Source organism: Loxodonta africana, chromosome 19, assembly GCF_030014295.1.
Source record: "Loxodonta africana isolate mLoxAfr1 chromosome 19, mLoxAfr1.hap2, whole genome shotgun sequence".
NCBI classification, from domain to species: domain Eukaryota; kingdom Metazoa; phylum Chordata; class Mammalia; order Proboscidea; family Elephantidae; genus Loxodonta; species Loxodonta africana.
Genome location: NC_087360.1, coordinates 34,617,219 through 34,632,014, shown reverse-complemented (window position 1 = coordinate 34,632,014; position 14,796 = coordinate 34,617,219). Strand labels below are relative to the sequence as shown.

The 14,796-nt window shown below is 53.2% G+C and overlaps 1 protein-coding gene across 2 annotated transcripts; it reads right to left on the bottom strand.

The window, feature by feature from the left end:
* Positions 1 to 1,843: 1,843 nt before the first annotated feature.
* ESS2 (ess-2 splicing factor homolog) lies at positions 1,844 to 14,153 on the bottom strand. Of its 2 annotated transcripts, none has more exons than XM_064272577.1 (10): positions 13,954 to 14,153; positions 12,572 to 12,740; positions 12,387 to 12,482; positions 9,248 to 9,420; positions 9,012 to 9,129; positions 8,535 to 8,728; positions 7,676 to 7,778; positions 5,964 to 6,073; positions 2,880 to 2,995; positions 1,844 to 2,362 (listed from the first exon to the last, which is right to left on the bottom strand). In XM_064272577.1, exons 1-10 carry the CDS (start codon positions 14,086 to 14,088, stop codon positions 2,083 to 2,085), a joined length of 1,494 nt encoding a protein of 497 aa, XP_064128647.1. In that variant the 5' UTR covers positions 14,089 to 14,153; the 3' UTR covers positions 1,844 to 2,082. The 2 variants fall into 2 exon arrangements, with proteins under 2 accessions (XP_064128647.1, XP_064128648.1); XM_064272578.1 differs by having other exon boundaries at positions 8,535 to 8,668.
* Positions 14,154 to 14,796: the final 643 nt, after the last annotated feature.

The following is a 14,796-nucleotide window of genomic DNA, read 5'->3' as shown; positions in this document are numbered from 1 at the left end:
TTTGATTATGTTCTATTAGCTTTCTTCCACTCAGTAGCAAAGACATTAACTACTGACCACCAAATAAACCACAAAGTATATAAAGCTGCAACAGTGCCCAGTGAGGAGTCTTTTTCTCTAGGACTCAGCCAGCCCCGTCCCTGCGCGTGGGGGGTTCCGGTATAGGGACACAGGAAGATTCATCGCGAGGCCTGTGGGCACAGACCCCACATCTGTCTCCCTCTGACTTGCTCCCAACCCTACTGCCAACACAGGCTGGGATAGGTCCATGTCTGGCCACCTCAGATGCAATGCAGCTCACTTGACCCCACCACACTCTCATACTATCCTTTCACAGCATCTTCCTCTCCTCCCACCCCTGGGGGTGCCCTGCTAGGACTGGTCCTCTACACCCTCCCCAACCTCTCGCTTGCCCTGTGAGCTCTGACTTCCCCAGTGTGTCTGTCCAGCCCCGTGCAAGGCCCTCAGCAATGGTTCACGGGCCAGTTTCTGCTTTGTTCCCCACATGACCCCAGCACATGCCCCACACTAGCCAACTGCTCAAGGTGTTCTGGCTGCAATTCCTGACCCTGTGGAGGGCCCTGTCTGGAGAATACCCCCTTCTCTATCTGACTCATGCCCACCTCTGCCTCCCCACTTCCTGGGGGCTCCCTGAGGCCAAAGCTCACCCTTTCCTAAGGGGAAAAAGCACCGAGAGCCCCACCTTCCAGACCCCTAGGCAGTCCCAGACCCACCACACCCCGCCCCCATCCCTTGGTGGTAGAGGGCATGCTGGGGGCTCAGCCCCACCAGGAGCTTGCAGGAACTGTCAGGAGCACAGGTCAGTGCTGCCCTAGGCAGCGGGTGTCAGGTCCTGGGTTGGGCCTCCAGAGAACATCAAGGACTTATGGGAGGGAGTGGCCAGATGTAGGAGGCCCGGGTGCAGGAAGCTTAGAGAAGATTGCCAGGTGCAGCCTGAACAGACTCCCAAGTGTGCTTCCCTGAGTACCCTAGGCTCCGGAGCCCCCACTGTCCAGGGGGCACAACCTGTGTTCCCCACTTAAGGCCTGAAGAACCCTGATTCGACAGCCTTGGTCCCAACTCTGCCCCAAAGGCATGGCCCTCTCTACCTTGGCTGTAGAGCAGGCTCACAGGACCAGTGGCTGGAGGTGTCCCATGGCTGAGGCATCGATATCCTCATACTTCTGGGCAAGTGCTGTGGCCAGGGGTACACTCAGCCCTCCCAGGTCTACGGGGATCCTAGGCTGTCTTTGTACCCTGAGGCCCAGGTTACTGATATCTAGGGGCTCCTGCTGTGGTGTAACAAGGAGAAGCTGGTGGCTCCGGTGTATGATAGGCAGAGGTCAGTGCGTGGAAAAGGGCAAGAAGATGGAGGCAGCCCTGCCCTACCCTTCTTGAGCTGGAAGCCAGGTGCTTGGGAGAGGAGGTGGTTGAAGCCACAGGGACAGTGCCTCATGCTGGGGTAAGTTCTGATCTATAGACCCCCAAGCAGTCCTGGTCACTGGCAAACCAAGCAGGGTCAGGCCAGGTGGGAAGGCTGAGGACTGGCCGAGTTCTAGACTGGCCTAAGGGGGCACAAGGGTCTCCATCCCTCCTCCAGAAGAGTAGAAAGACAAGGTGGGTAGTCATGCTACAAGCTTAGTTCAGAGGCAGGTTACGGGCCCTGGATGCTACCAAAAGCCATGCAGGAGGTGGTAGGAAAGGCCTAGTCACCCTGACCCTCCAGCAGTCACCCTATCACAGCTTCCTCCCTGGGGAGCCCCACAGTCCTGAGACACAGGTGCCACAGCCAGCCCAGGACCCAGTCAGTGCACAGCCGGACGGAAAGGCAGCCCTGCCAAACTACACCAACTGCTCTTTAATGATGCCACAGACAGCTTAAACAGAAAACAGTACTGACGAGTCCCACAGGGTGCCGGGGTGTCCTGTGCTGCTGCGCCTGGCCGTAGCACTGCACCTTTCCTCTGGCAGGTCAACTTCCTCTGTCCCAGGGCTGGGCCTCCAGCAGGCCAGAGTCTTCTGGGGGGTGAGCGGCTACCCTGCAGGCTCCAGGAAGGCCCACTGGCCCAGCCAGATCTGGCCCTAGAAGAAGTCTGAGGCTTTGCGCCGGGCAGGCAGCTGCAGCAGGTTGTCTGTGATGGAGGCGGGGTCCTGGATGAGGGGGGTGCGAGTGGCAGAGCCAGGAGCCGGTGTGCCTGTGGGGGTCTGGGGCCCACCAGCCGGGGTCTTGAGGTGGACTGAGCGTGCTGGAGATGGTGTATAGCTGGCCCGCAGAGCTCGGTCTGTGTACTTGCTGGCCGTCCTGCTCACGAGGCGCTGCAGGGCTGGGGACATGGCTGGGCTCAGGCCTTTGGGGGTGAGGCTGGAATGAAGGGGCAAAAAAGAGAGGCAGGGTTAGGCCAGGCCAGGCCAGGTACCCCGGCAACAGGGCCTCCCCTCGGGAAGCACACAGTCATTCTGGGCTGACACAGAGGACACTGACAGGGCAGTGGTGGAGCCTGGCACACCACAGCGAGGCCAGACTGAAGTCAGGCCGCAGTGCTGTCCTTCGCTGGGAGCCTGGGGTGGAGCCCCAGACCCCTCCAAGGTGAATGACAACACCTGCCTTCATAGTGCAATAGGAGCTCATAGTGGGCAGCATGGGTACAGGGCCTCTCGGGGCATGCCACAGAGGATACTGAAGAAAGACAGAGGGAGGCCATGTGTTCTGGTTCACAACAGCCACATTCTGGGTCAGAGGAGCTACCATGAGAGCCCATGGAACCCCAGGACCTCCCCTAGACTCTGCCCTGCAGGCCATGCGTCCATGCTTCCAGGGCTGGGGCAGTCTGGAGCAGGGCAGAGAGCTCCCCACCTCACCCAACCAGGCTACCCCTTACCTGGCCAGGTTCTCTGTAACTCTCCGCAAGGCCTCCTGCTTCTTGGCCCGGTTCTTGGCAGCAGCCTCATTGGCCATCTTCAGCCCCAGCCGCTCCCGGCGCCCCGGCTCCAAGATCTACAAGGCAGGAGTGGCATGGGTGGCCTGTGCAAGCCCTGCAGCCAAGTCCCAGACCCTTGCACTGAGAAGCAGCTGCTGTGAGCACCAGCCTCTTCCCCTTAGCCTCTATGATCTCACAACCTACCAGTGCCTCCCCTAAGAGCCCCTTAAAAACCCCGCTCAGCCTGAGCCACCCACCTGCCTCAGGCATGGCATCCCTGGCCTATCCTCATCTTCCTCTTGGGGAGTACTGCCAGGTTATCAACCTCTGACAATCTCTTAGGGAAGAAGAGTTTTAATTTGCCTCCCTGTGATTACTAAGTGATTAGCTTTCTGTTTAGGGACCATCTGTATTTTGAGAATTTCTCACGTGTCCTTGACCTATTTTTCTATCAAGGTGCTACTTTTGTTTTGCTTTTTTTACTTTTAAGAACTTTACCTAGGTCAATTACATTAAGCTACATCATATACATACCTGTTGTCATCAAGTTAATTCCCACTCAGAGTGTCCCTATAGGACAGAGTAGAAATGCCCCATAGGGTTTCCAAGGCTGTAAATCTTTACAGAAGCTGACCACCACATCTTTCTCCTGCACAGCGCCTGGTGGATTTGAACCACTGACCTTATAGCTAGCAGCCAGGGGCTTAACCACTGTTCGTTGTCTTCTCAGTAAATTGCATTTAATTACATTTATGATGTTTTCTGATGCTTGTAATTTTTATATAGAGTAATCTAGCCATCACTTCCTTTGGATTTCTTTGTTTTTATGTTTGCAAAGTTCTTCCTACCTTAAGACTGATTAACTCTTCACCCATATTTTCTTCTGATTGTTTGATGATTATTGTTTTTATGTTTAACTTTTAAAACTTTCTGGAATTTGTTCTGCTACCATATTAAGGATGTAGTTCCCTTGACTTACGGAGTCAAGGGTGACCAGTGGTGCAGCAGTCAAAACCAAAAGATCAACAGTCTGAATGCACTAGCTGCTCCGGAGGAGAGAGATGTGGCGGTCTGCTTCCGTGAAGATTTACAGCCTTGGAAACCCTATGAGGCAGTTCTACTCTGTCCTATAGAGTCATTATGAGCTGGAATCAACTTGATGGCAGTGGGTTTGGTTTTGGGTTACTTGATTTCCAGATACTCTGCTTTTCCGCACAGTTTAAATTGCCATCTTTATCCTATCTTGCACTCTGACTTGGGCTAGGGTTTCAGAATTTCTCATCTGTTATTGACCTACAGTGTCTAGTCTCAGTGGCACACTTTAAAACATCTTTAGCCTTACAATATGCTTTAATATCTCAACTTTTTCTGCATTATCCTTGTGTTCCACATTTTAGAATCAAGGTAAATAAAAATTCTGTCCACATTTTGTCTGGACGTGCATCGCCTTTATGAACTACTCAGAATTGGGAGGGCTATGCTGGGCATCTTTCCACCTGAGAAGCTGGCCCACGGAAAGCTCTGCCAAAAGGCACGGTCCATGTCCGCGGGCTCTGCCTCCTGGTGGGGGTCCTTCTCATGTCTGTGATAAAGTTCTGTGGTTTTCTTTATGAAAGTTTATTCTTAGTTATGCTAAATTGTCTGTTGCTAACAGTCAGTGAGATCTCTTCTTCCATTGCATTTCAAATTGATTATTGTCACTGTTTTAAATGGACTGGCTCAAGATTAGGTCCTCGGGTGGCACAAGTGGTTTGCACTTGGCTACTAACCTAAAGGTTGTTGGTTTGAACCCACCCAGCAGCACCACAGAAGAAAGCCCTAGCAATCCACCTCTGTAAAGATTATAGCAAAGAAAACCCTGCACTATGGAGAGGTTCTCCTCTCAAACATAGGTAGTTGCCATGAGTCAGAATCAACTTGACAGCAATGCATTTGGTTTTTTTGTTGTTGTTGTTCAAGATTACCTTTTATCTATCTGCCTAGTTTCCTGCTGTTGTTTTATGTGCCGTGAAGCTGATTCCAACTTATAGTGACTCTACAGGACAGACTGGAACTGCACCATAGGATTTCTGAGGCTGAGAGCAGATTGCCAGGTCTCTTCTCCCATGAAACAGCTGGTGGGTTTGAACCGCCAACCTTTTGGTATGCAGCCAAGCGTATAATTATTTCATCACCAAGGCTCCTTTTCTATATTAACTCTAGGCTTCTATACTTCTTTTAGAATTAAGTATAAAACAGGCAATCTAAACTGTCCACCCTTTTATCTCTGCTTCTTATATTCTCTCGGCACTCCAGCGTCAGGGCCCAGCCCCCCAACAACGGGACCTGCATGATCCCAACTTTCAGGCACCTCTTTTCCTTCCCCTTCCAAACCACAAGTCACTCAGTTTCCCCAAAACACTTTCTACAGACTGGAGTACCTCGCCTTCCCAACAGCTCTCCAGGACCAAACCTGCCTGCCCATGTGCCCACACTCTCCTGGGCAACCCCAATTTCTAAAGACATTCTGCCTCCCCACTCCGTCCCTCCTGTGCTGTACCCACATCTGACCCAGCCCACGCAGAGCCTGCCTCCCCTGCAGTCTCATGAACCTCCACTTTCACCAGCTCTACAGTGCTGGGTTCCAGTTTCACAATTTGATGAGTCCGCAATCATGCTTTCCCGTAATCAGAGTCCTTTCTCCGCAGGCACACAGACCTTCTGAGGACAGAAACCATGTCCCATAGAATGTGGTAGCTCTGGGAACCCTTCCCAGTGCCCAGGCCTGCAAAGCAGTTGGAACCCATAGGGCTCTCTGAACCCCGTCTTAGTGCCTTGGCCCCTAGTCCCCCAGAATTCTCCTTGACCCACCCACTCACTGCTCACACCTGTCTTCAGCACCCTGTTCCCATTCAAAGGTGCCATGCCCTCTGGTGAAGCTTTGTAAGCGGTGGCTGGAGTCTGAGCCTCTGTACTGACCACAGGGGCTCAGGGCCAGCTTCAGGGCCCTGTTCTCCTGAGGTGTCCACCTGGAGTCCTGCTACTGCTCCCTTTGCCACAACCTACCTTGAAGGCTGGCCCTGGAGTCCTGTCCACATAGGGTGTTTCTGGTCCTTCTACTCTCAAGGGTGTATTCTCGACTTCACCCCAGGTCATCAGAGGGGACTCGTTCACACCTGCAGAGGTAGAGCCCACCACAACCACCTCAGGCCAGGGGACCCCAGGAAGTGGCAGTGCTCAGACCCTCTCTCCTACTGCAGCCAGTTCCCCTCATGCACATCCCAGCAGCTGAACCCTCTCTCCTTCCCCGGGGATTCCAAAATTCTGGAACCTCTGCCCTCTGAGAAGAAAATGCCAAGTCCGTGGGGGCCCAAACAGCCGTGGGGCTTAGCCTGGAGCCTCCACAGAGAAGCTGGGCTGGGTCAGTTAGCCCCCCGCACCCCCAGCACAGGGCCAGGATGCTGGAGGTCCCTGTGGAGCCTCCTGGCAGTCAATGACAATACCCCACCACGAAGGCAGAGATGCTTGGTGCTTGGGGAATCCAGGACTTCCCAGCCACCTAGGACCCCACAGCAACCAGCCCAAGAGTGTAGAGGCCCATGCCAGTGTCTTGGAGGGTGGAGGGACCCAAGTCCCAGGTGCCTCTTCTGTGAATGGCAGATGTGAGAAAAGACCCAGGGACTCCCTGCCCTACAATACTATTTGAATTTGTTTGTAAACGTCACATACGTAACGCTGCTGACAAGATGGAGAACCACAACCAGAAAATGTTATCCCAAGACTGTTGGTGACACAAAGAGCCCTGGTGGCACAGTGGTTTAGCACTTGGTTGCTAACTAAGGAGTTGACAATTCAAAGCCACCAGCCGCTCTATGGCAGAAAGATGCGGCAGTCTGCTTCCATAAAGGTTACAGCTTTGGAAACTCTATGGGGCAGTTCTGCCCTGTCCTGTACAGTCGTTATGAGTCAGAATCGACTCGATGGTAATGGTTTTGGAGTGGTGACACAGGCCAGGAGGATCTGTGCAGAGGAGGCGGGGATACCAGACCAGGCAGGCAGCAGAGATGGGTGGCCTGAAGGAGGGACATGAGGGCGGAAGTATGCAGCACAGACCCAGCCCACCAGGGAACTCACCTGGCACCACCCTGACCACTGGACCCTGCAGCCCCCAGATGCACCTTGTCTACCGCCCCTGCACTAAGCCAGACACAGCACCCTCAGGCCCACATGAAGCGCCTCCTGCAGACCATGGCTTGGCTTCTACACGTTTCACACAGAAGAGCACACCCTGACAGCCCGCCCACTGCACAACTCTGCTCTTGCCACAAACCCAGACAGCCAGCCCACTGGACAACTCTGCTCTTACCAGGCCTGGCCCACACCTGCTCACCTGAGGACAGTCAGTGTAAGCAAGCCTGTCCACCAGAGCCCCAATACCTCACTTCACCACAAACTCAGATTCTGTCCTGGAGTTTAGGACGAGCCATGGAGCCTGCCCAGGTAGTGGGCGGAGAAACACACCGTAGGCCTGGTCTGCCTGAGCCCTCCTGCCATGCCCAGACAGCGAAGGTCACCTAAAAACCCAGGGCATGACAGGCCCAGAGCCCAGGCTGCCCCTGCACAGAAGGGGAGCCCAGGTCCCTAAGTCACACAGGTATGGGGCAGGCCCAGGGCAGCACTGGCAGTGGCTGGTGCCAACTGAGGAGCACCCCCCCTCCTCCACAAGGGAACCCCATAGAAGGCCAGCCAGCCAGCCAGCCAACAGGCACATATCTTACCAGGGGCAGGAGACGGGGTGGCAACAAATCCAAATCCGCCCACTCTCGGGGACTCCTGGGGAATCAGCTCCTTGCCGTCAGGGCCCACCTTGCCCTGTTTGTGCTGGAATGACAAGTACAAGGCTGAGTCAGGGGGGCCTGGCATTGGCAGGCAAGAGCCACTCTCCTCAGCTGGCCGAAGGGCAGGTCCCCAGGCACACACTGGAACACTTCTCCTCAGGGCACAGTCAGCACTCTGGGGCTGGCAGCCCCCCTGGGAAAGAGACTGAGAAAAAGGACAGAAGGAAGCCATTGCAGACCTGTTCAAGCAGGCATTCCCAGCAAGGGAAGTGCCCCTCCTCACAGCCAGGGCAGTGACAGACCCCTCAGCCTCACCCCACCCACATGGGCTACTTTCAGAGGATACTGACTCCAACCCCCTGCAGGGGCAATGCTGACCACAGACATCTGTGCTCTGGTAGCTTTCCCGTGAGGCACTTCTAAAAGACTCCAGTTTCCCCACCTCCTGCCTACCCCACAGTCCACCCCATAATCCTGCCTGGTGCACGGGCATGGATCTGGCCAGACTGAGCAGTCTCCCAGAAGCCTCTGTTCTCTCATGCCCACCCAAGGGAACTGGCACAGATCCGGACCCACAGGCTGTGTATGACCAAGATAGTACCCCAAAGAAAGTCCACCCAGGCCAAGAAAAGACTTGGGGACCCTGCCACACAGAGGTCCCAAATACATTAGCACTGCTCAGCTCGCCAATCCCAAGAACAGTCCTAATTTACAAGCAGCCCAAACTCAGAGAGCAGGTTCAGGTGTGGTGCCATAATCAGGTCATACCACACCTGATGTGCTATCCTTTCCTGCTCACCTGGGCGTTGAGGGCAGCTGCCTGCTGGAGCTGGGATCTGCTTAGGGCCTGGCTGAAGGGGTCCCTGAGGAAGCGTGTATTCTTATGCACCACTTGCCGAGGCTTCTTGAACAGCTGCTCTTCATCAGGAACGCCTGGCAAGTTAAGCAGAAACAGCAACAGGCTCCGAGGCGTGGGTAGGCTCCAACTCAGCCCTGCTCACCAAGTAAGAAGAGCATGCTCTCTCTCTCACCCAAACAAAAGCATTGGGCCTAGTTCAGGCTCACATCTGTGCAGCTTGAACAAAGCTGGGGAGGGCTTCATTCCCTTGCTGACTTCACACACAGACCCACCCCCCTCCCCAAGACAGACCAGGACACCAAGAGAGCACTTACCCACTCATTAAAGGTCAGATCTTCACACAGGGCCAGATGCAAATGGCTCTAGCCCTCACTCTGCTATCCCGTCCCAGCCGGCTACCTGGCCCCACCTGCTCACCCTCTGGGTAGTACATAAGGGAGTTCTTGGCCTTGTACTTCCAGGTCTCCACTCCAGTCTGGTTGCTCTCAATGGCTTGTTGCTCTGCCGATGGGACTGCAAGACTATCCTCCTGCCTCTGCAATCACATGGGGGAAAGTGGGTGTCAGAGAGGCTCCCAGACACTGTGCCCCTGAGCCAGAGATGACCCCTACCCCTCCAACACAGTGCTCTAGGCCCCTGCACCCCAGGGACACCTTCTCAAACTCCTCCTCGGCCTGGTAGAGCCAGGCGTGGCGTGCCCGGCTCTTCTCCTTAGCCACCTCCATTATCTCCTGGAAGGAGGCATTGTCCTCGCTTGTGTAACGGCTCAGAAAGACATCCAGGCTGGGCAGTGGCTCCTTCTCCTCCTCCTCCTCTCCAGTCTCTCCTGCTCAGGGTTGGCAGTGGGGGAAGAGGAACACGGCACTATAAATGGCATGGATACCACTCTGCACAGTCACCCATTCCCAGGAATCACATCATCCTACAAATAGGGCTGGAACCCCCAACCTTAACCCTTGCTCCTGCGTTCTGTCTGTGAGAGCCCACGCTGCAAAGGACTCCAGACCTGTGGGTAGAATCACCCACCCCAACTGCCCAGGGAGTTCCCATGTGGCGTCCTGCAGATGCCTTGGCCAGCTCTACTCATCTGCTATATTCCAGGTAAAACAAGCAATGTGATTCTGAACTGGAAGCGGGGAGGGGGGGAGGGGGGTGCGGCACACAGGCCTTAAAGCAAGATGATCACAGCCAGGCTCTTCCCGGGCCAAAACCGTACCAGTCCTATAGGCTCTATCGCCAAAGCCCCCACTGCTATCAAGCCTGCCTGGAACTCCCAGAGCAGGGCTCTCCCTCCCACCCTAGGATTTCTCTACCCTAATCGCTCTTCTCTTTCTCATACCCACGCTACAGATGGTTGTCTGTCACATAAGTCTCCCTTTCTGTCAGCAAGCCCTGATAGCAGGGACCCCATAAGACCTAGTGCTTTGGACAGCAGCTTGCATGCTCTGTGCACAACCCAAACCATCAGAGCCACAAACACCACCATCAAATGTGATTCTGCTGCTGCAGTAGTGCCATCACACTGTGAGGGGTGCTGCAGACTTCAGCAGGGCCATCAGGGAGAAAGCCTTTCCTTCACATTCTAGTGACAGTCTTCCATACCTACAACATGCTACACTGCACACAAAGTACAGTGGTTAAAAGTTCAAGATGTGGGGTCAGAAAGATGAGGATGCAAACCCCATCCTGCTGCCTATCACCTGAGACCTGTAAAAGTTACTGCCTCCCTGCAGTGAAGCAAATTACTTAATATGGCCCTTCGAACCATACATGGTCCTGTGACTCCCACAAAATGACTGGGTGGGACCATGCAAAAAAGGTGTATGGAACCCTAACTAGGGGATTGGTCAGTTTTGCCATCCTACTAAGCTTAAAAAGAGAGCCAATCCCAGAACAGAGGGGGAACTTCACTACCATCAAGAAAGAAGAGCCAGGAGCAGAGCGCATCCTTTGGACCTAGAATCTTTGCGCTGAGAACCTCCTAGACCCAGGAGACAAAGCTGTAATACCAGAGAACGTACGAGACAGCGAGAAGCAGGGGCAAGGGCAGCAGAGAAACGGCAGCAGCACAACCAGGAGACCGATGCTAGATGGCTGTGGTGGGCTTCCCAACCCACCAAGTGAAGAGGCCAACCCACAGAGCAAGAAGCACAAGACATCTGTGTAGACACATACAGCATGCCAACCCACAGAGCAAGAGAGCAGAGCCCCTTTGGGCAGGAGGCTTCCTCAGGAGTGCGATACCTCCAGGCACTCATTGGTAGAGCTAAAAGAACTTTGTAACACTTGCCCAAGCAGGGCAGAGGCCATGCCAAGGGCTAAGGGCCAAGAGAGGAGCCCTGCATGGCCAAGAGGAGCTGAGGGAACTGTCCCGCACTGAAGAAGGGAGACTTTGCCTACATGCTTCCTGATCCTGAATTGTAACCTGCTACTTCCCTAATAATCTCCATAAATGTGAGTATAGTCTGTGAGTTCCATGTGACCACTGCAATGAATTATCAAACCCAGTGTCAGGACTGGTAAGAAGGTTAGAGAGAAAAGGTATGTTTGACCTCTACCTCACAGTGATCAGGCTTGTGCTGATGATCTTGATTCTCCTCCCGCCTTGTGAAGTTAAAGGAAGTCAGATGCTACCACACCATTTTTTCACTCCCTGAGTCTCAGTTTCCTCATCGGTGGATGTGAATGACAATGGTACCTACGACTTAAGTTGTTGGAAGAATTCCTGTATTTACGGCAGATAAGGTGATTCATGTGTCAAATTTCACCTGGAGAATCAAGCTCTGAGAACACAACACGATGGAATGTGCTAATGTGAGAAGAGCTGGGTTTTGAAGCAGAAGACATCACATCTCTGTAGACACACACAGCATCCATGTTAGCACAGCATACCGTAGCTACAACCTAGTAGAAAATAACGTCTGTCCAACTGTGCATGCAATGACATTCTACTAATGACAAGGAGATAACCTGAATATGAGAAAGTCCCAGTCACAGGCTTTCAACCCCAAGAAGTTTGCCCCTTCCAATACACTCATATTGAACAGTACTCAAAATGCTCTACCCTAAGAAACTTCCTTGTGAAATTTGAATGGAACGTATATACCTGAATGCCTTACACCCCAGTAAACACATGGGAGACAACTTGTTCATTTGTTCAAATTACACATATTTGCCAAATGCCTACAACATACCATGCACTGTTCTAGATGCTAACGATACAGATGGAAGCAAAACAAAGTCCCTGTTCTCACAGAGAGAATGCTAGGTAAGGAGAGACAATAAACAAATACGATTTTTTTTTTTTTTTAATGTTAGGCCCTACCGTGAGAAAAGTAAAGCCACGTGGGAAGGCACAAAGTGCCAGGAGTGTTGCTACTTTTCATTAGGAGCTCAGGAAAGGTTTCCTTGAAAGGGTAACATATGAGCAGAGGCCTGAAGGAAGGGAAGGAACAAGCTGTACAGTTATCTGCAAAGGCTCTGAGGGGTCTTATGGAAATAGCCAGGAGAGGAGCACTCTGAGGTCCATGAAGTGCCTGGGCAGTGCCTGGCACACAATGAGCAGTCTGGAGGAGGTGGCATTATTCCCAGTCTAGAGAGGAGGGCCAGAGGCTCAAAGAACTGCCCTATGTCTGGGAGATGGACCTAGATCTTTCCGTTTCCTAGACCAGTGCTCTTAGACCCCTGGGGGACAAGAAGTAATCTACAGCCCTCTTAGACCACCTCAGGACTTCATAGGATGAGAATCTTGGGCAATCCTAACTGTGGGACTGAAGGAGGGCATTCACTCACCATCCTCTGGTCCTCGGCCCCGGGGCTGGGGCTTGCTGCCCACCATACCAGGGCCTGTGTACACCTCAGGGGTTTCAAAAGTGGCTGGAGTCACATCTAGGAGATGAGAGGGGATGGAGATTAGAGCGAGCCTGAGGCAACAGTTCAGCTGGCTTTCTCATCTCTGCCACCCGCAGAGTCCTTACAGGGGGGCGGGGGCTCTCGGGACATCTTGCCCAGGGCAGAGCCAAACTTAATGGCGATCTGGCGCATTCGCTCCAAGTCTCCATTCTCCTCGGCCTCCAGGTACTCCTTCTGTGCTTGTAGCTTCTCCACATCAGGAAAAAAGTCCCGCTGGATGACTGTCTGGAGGCCCTGTCAGGAGAGATCAGAACAAAAGTCACAGTCGCCATCTGGGCACCCCCACCTCTAAGTCCACTGTTGCTGAGTCTCTCCAACCTTTGCTTGCCCCAATGACCAGCAACCAACCAATTCCCAGAGCTTGGGGGCACTTTCTATCAGGGAAGAACATCCTGTGTGGCATACCTGCAACATCTAACACTACTAAACTCTCCTTCGATTTCCACAAAATCCTTCGCTCTTCCCTTCATTGGTTGTTCTCATTCTCCTTTGCTGGCTCCACCACAGTACCAGCAGGACCAATGTGAGTGTTGTCACCTCCACTGCCACTAATGTGAGTGTTGCCACCACTTCCTGTTTCCAATCTAAACTCTTTTTTCCCTGGGTGACTTCAGCCAGTCATCCCATGGCCTACACCACCACTACCACCAGTTGAGACAACGCTTGTCTGAGAACTTGCTCCTAAGCTCCACACCTGTGCACCCAGCTGTTCACAGATAACACCTACCTGTATATCCCCGACCAAAACCAAACCAAATCCCTTGCCATTGAGTCGATTTTGACTCAGCAACCCTACAGGACAGAGCAAAACTGTCCCACAGGGTTTCCAAGGAGCGGCTCGTGGATTCTAACTGCTGGCCTTTGGGTTAGCAGCAAGCTCTTAACCACTGCTCCACCAGAGCTCCGAATATCCCAGAAGCATCCCAAATTTTACCAGTCTAAAAGCGAAATAATTTCCTCCAATCCCCCTGCCAATTCCTTCTACATGTTTACGGTAGGACCAACACCGACTTCAAGTTACCAACACCCACTTCAAGGGTCCACCAAGGTCTCCGCACTCAATGATGCCGCCACAACCGCAGCCTGTTTCCAGCACCTAGTCTTTGCACTTGCTGTCATCGCCCTCTTCGCCACCATCCTTCCTCTCTGCCAGACTTCTACTCATTCTTTGACAGAAAACTTCCCTTCCCTGACCCCCACCACATACAGACGGAGCCGCTGCCGCCTCCTTCCCCTGATAACACTACTAATACCTCGCCCCTCAAAGACACCTCCCTCTGCACTGTTTGCCTGCCCCTCGGGACACTCCACACCACAAGGGCAAGGACTCGGGCTGCTCCAACTCTGCAAAGCGACAAGGGGCGCGCCACGACCCCAAAGGAGCAACTCAAGAGACAAGAAATGACCAAAAAGCGGGGAGGGGCCGGCCTCCGCACCAAGATCGTACCTCGATGTACTCTTCCTCGTCCAGGATCTGCTGCTTGCTCGTTGCAGCCCCCGCTGCCCTCGCAGTGCGCTTCCTCCCGGACCCCGGCGCATTGGGGAGCACCAGGACCCGGGCCGAAACTCCCGGGATCTCCATTGCTATCCCAACACTGCTCCGACGGCGCAGAAGCGTCACAGGGCGGAGGGGAACATCATCAGAATTGCACCAACTGCGCAGGCGCTTTACACAGCCAGCCAACCGGTGAGCTGCGTGCGTCGAAGGCCGGCCCGCGCTCCGATGTGACGTCACTACGAGCGCTGAGCCTGAAGGCAATTGCAGCCTCCGTCCTGCCCTACGTTGGTCAGCGTGGCTGGGCTATGGACGCTGAGGACCTCGGTTGCGGCGGCGTGTGTTCACTTTAATGGTGAAAAGTTAATCACTACGTGTGCCATCTATATTGTTAACGAAAATTGCTCTTCAGAAACTTTGGTTATATACGCGTTTCAAAGTTTAAATTCAAACTTTATGCAAGAAAAAAATCAATTATTTTCTGATAGTTATCTAACGACAAAAAAAGCATGGTGGCTCAATAAACAAATGTCTAGTTACAACACACAATACAGGGGAAGTCAGCACAACTGGACTAAAGCAAAAGCTAAGAAGTTTCTGGAATACAACCAAACACTTTGAGAGACAGAGTAGTAGGGGTGGGGGCCTGGGGACCATGGTTTCAGGGGACATCCAGGTCAATTGGTATAACAAAGTTTTTTAAGAAAATGTTCTGGTGAGTGGCATCTGGGGTCTTAAAAGCCTGCGAGTGGCTGTCTAAGTTGCATCAATTGGTCCCAACCCACCTGGAGCAAA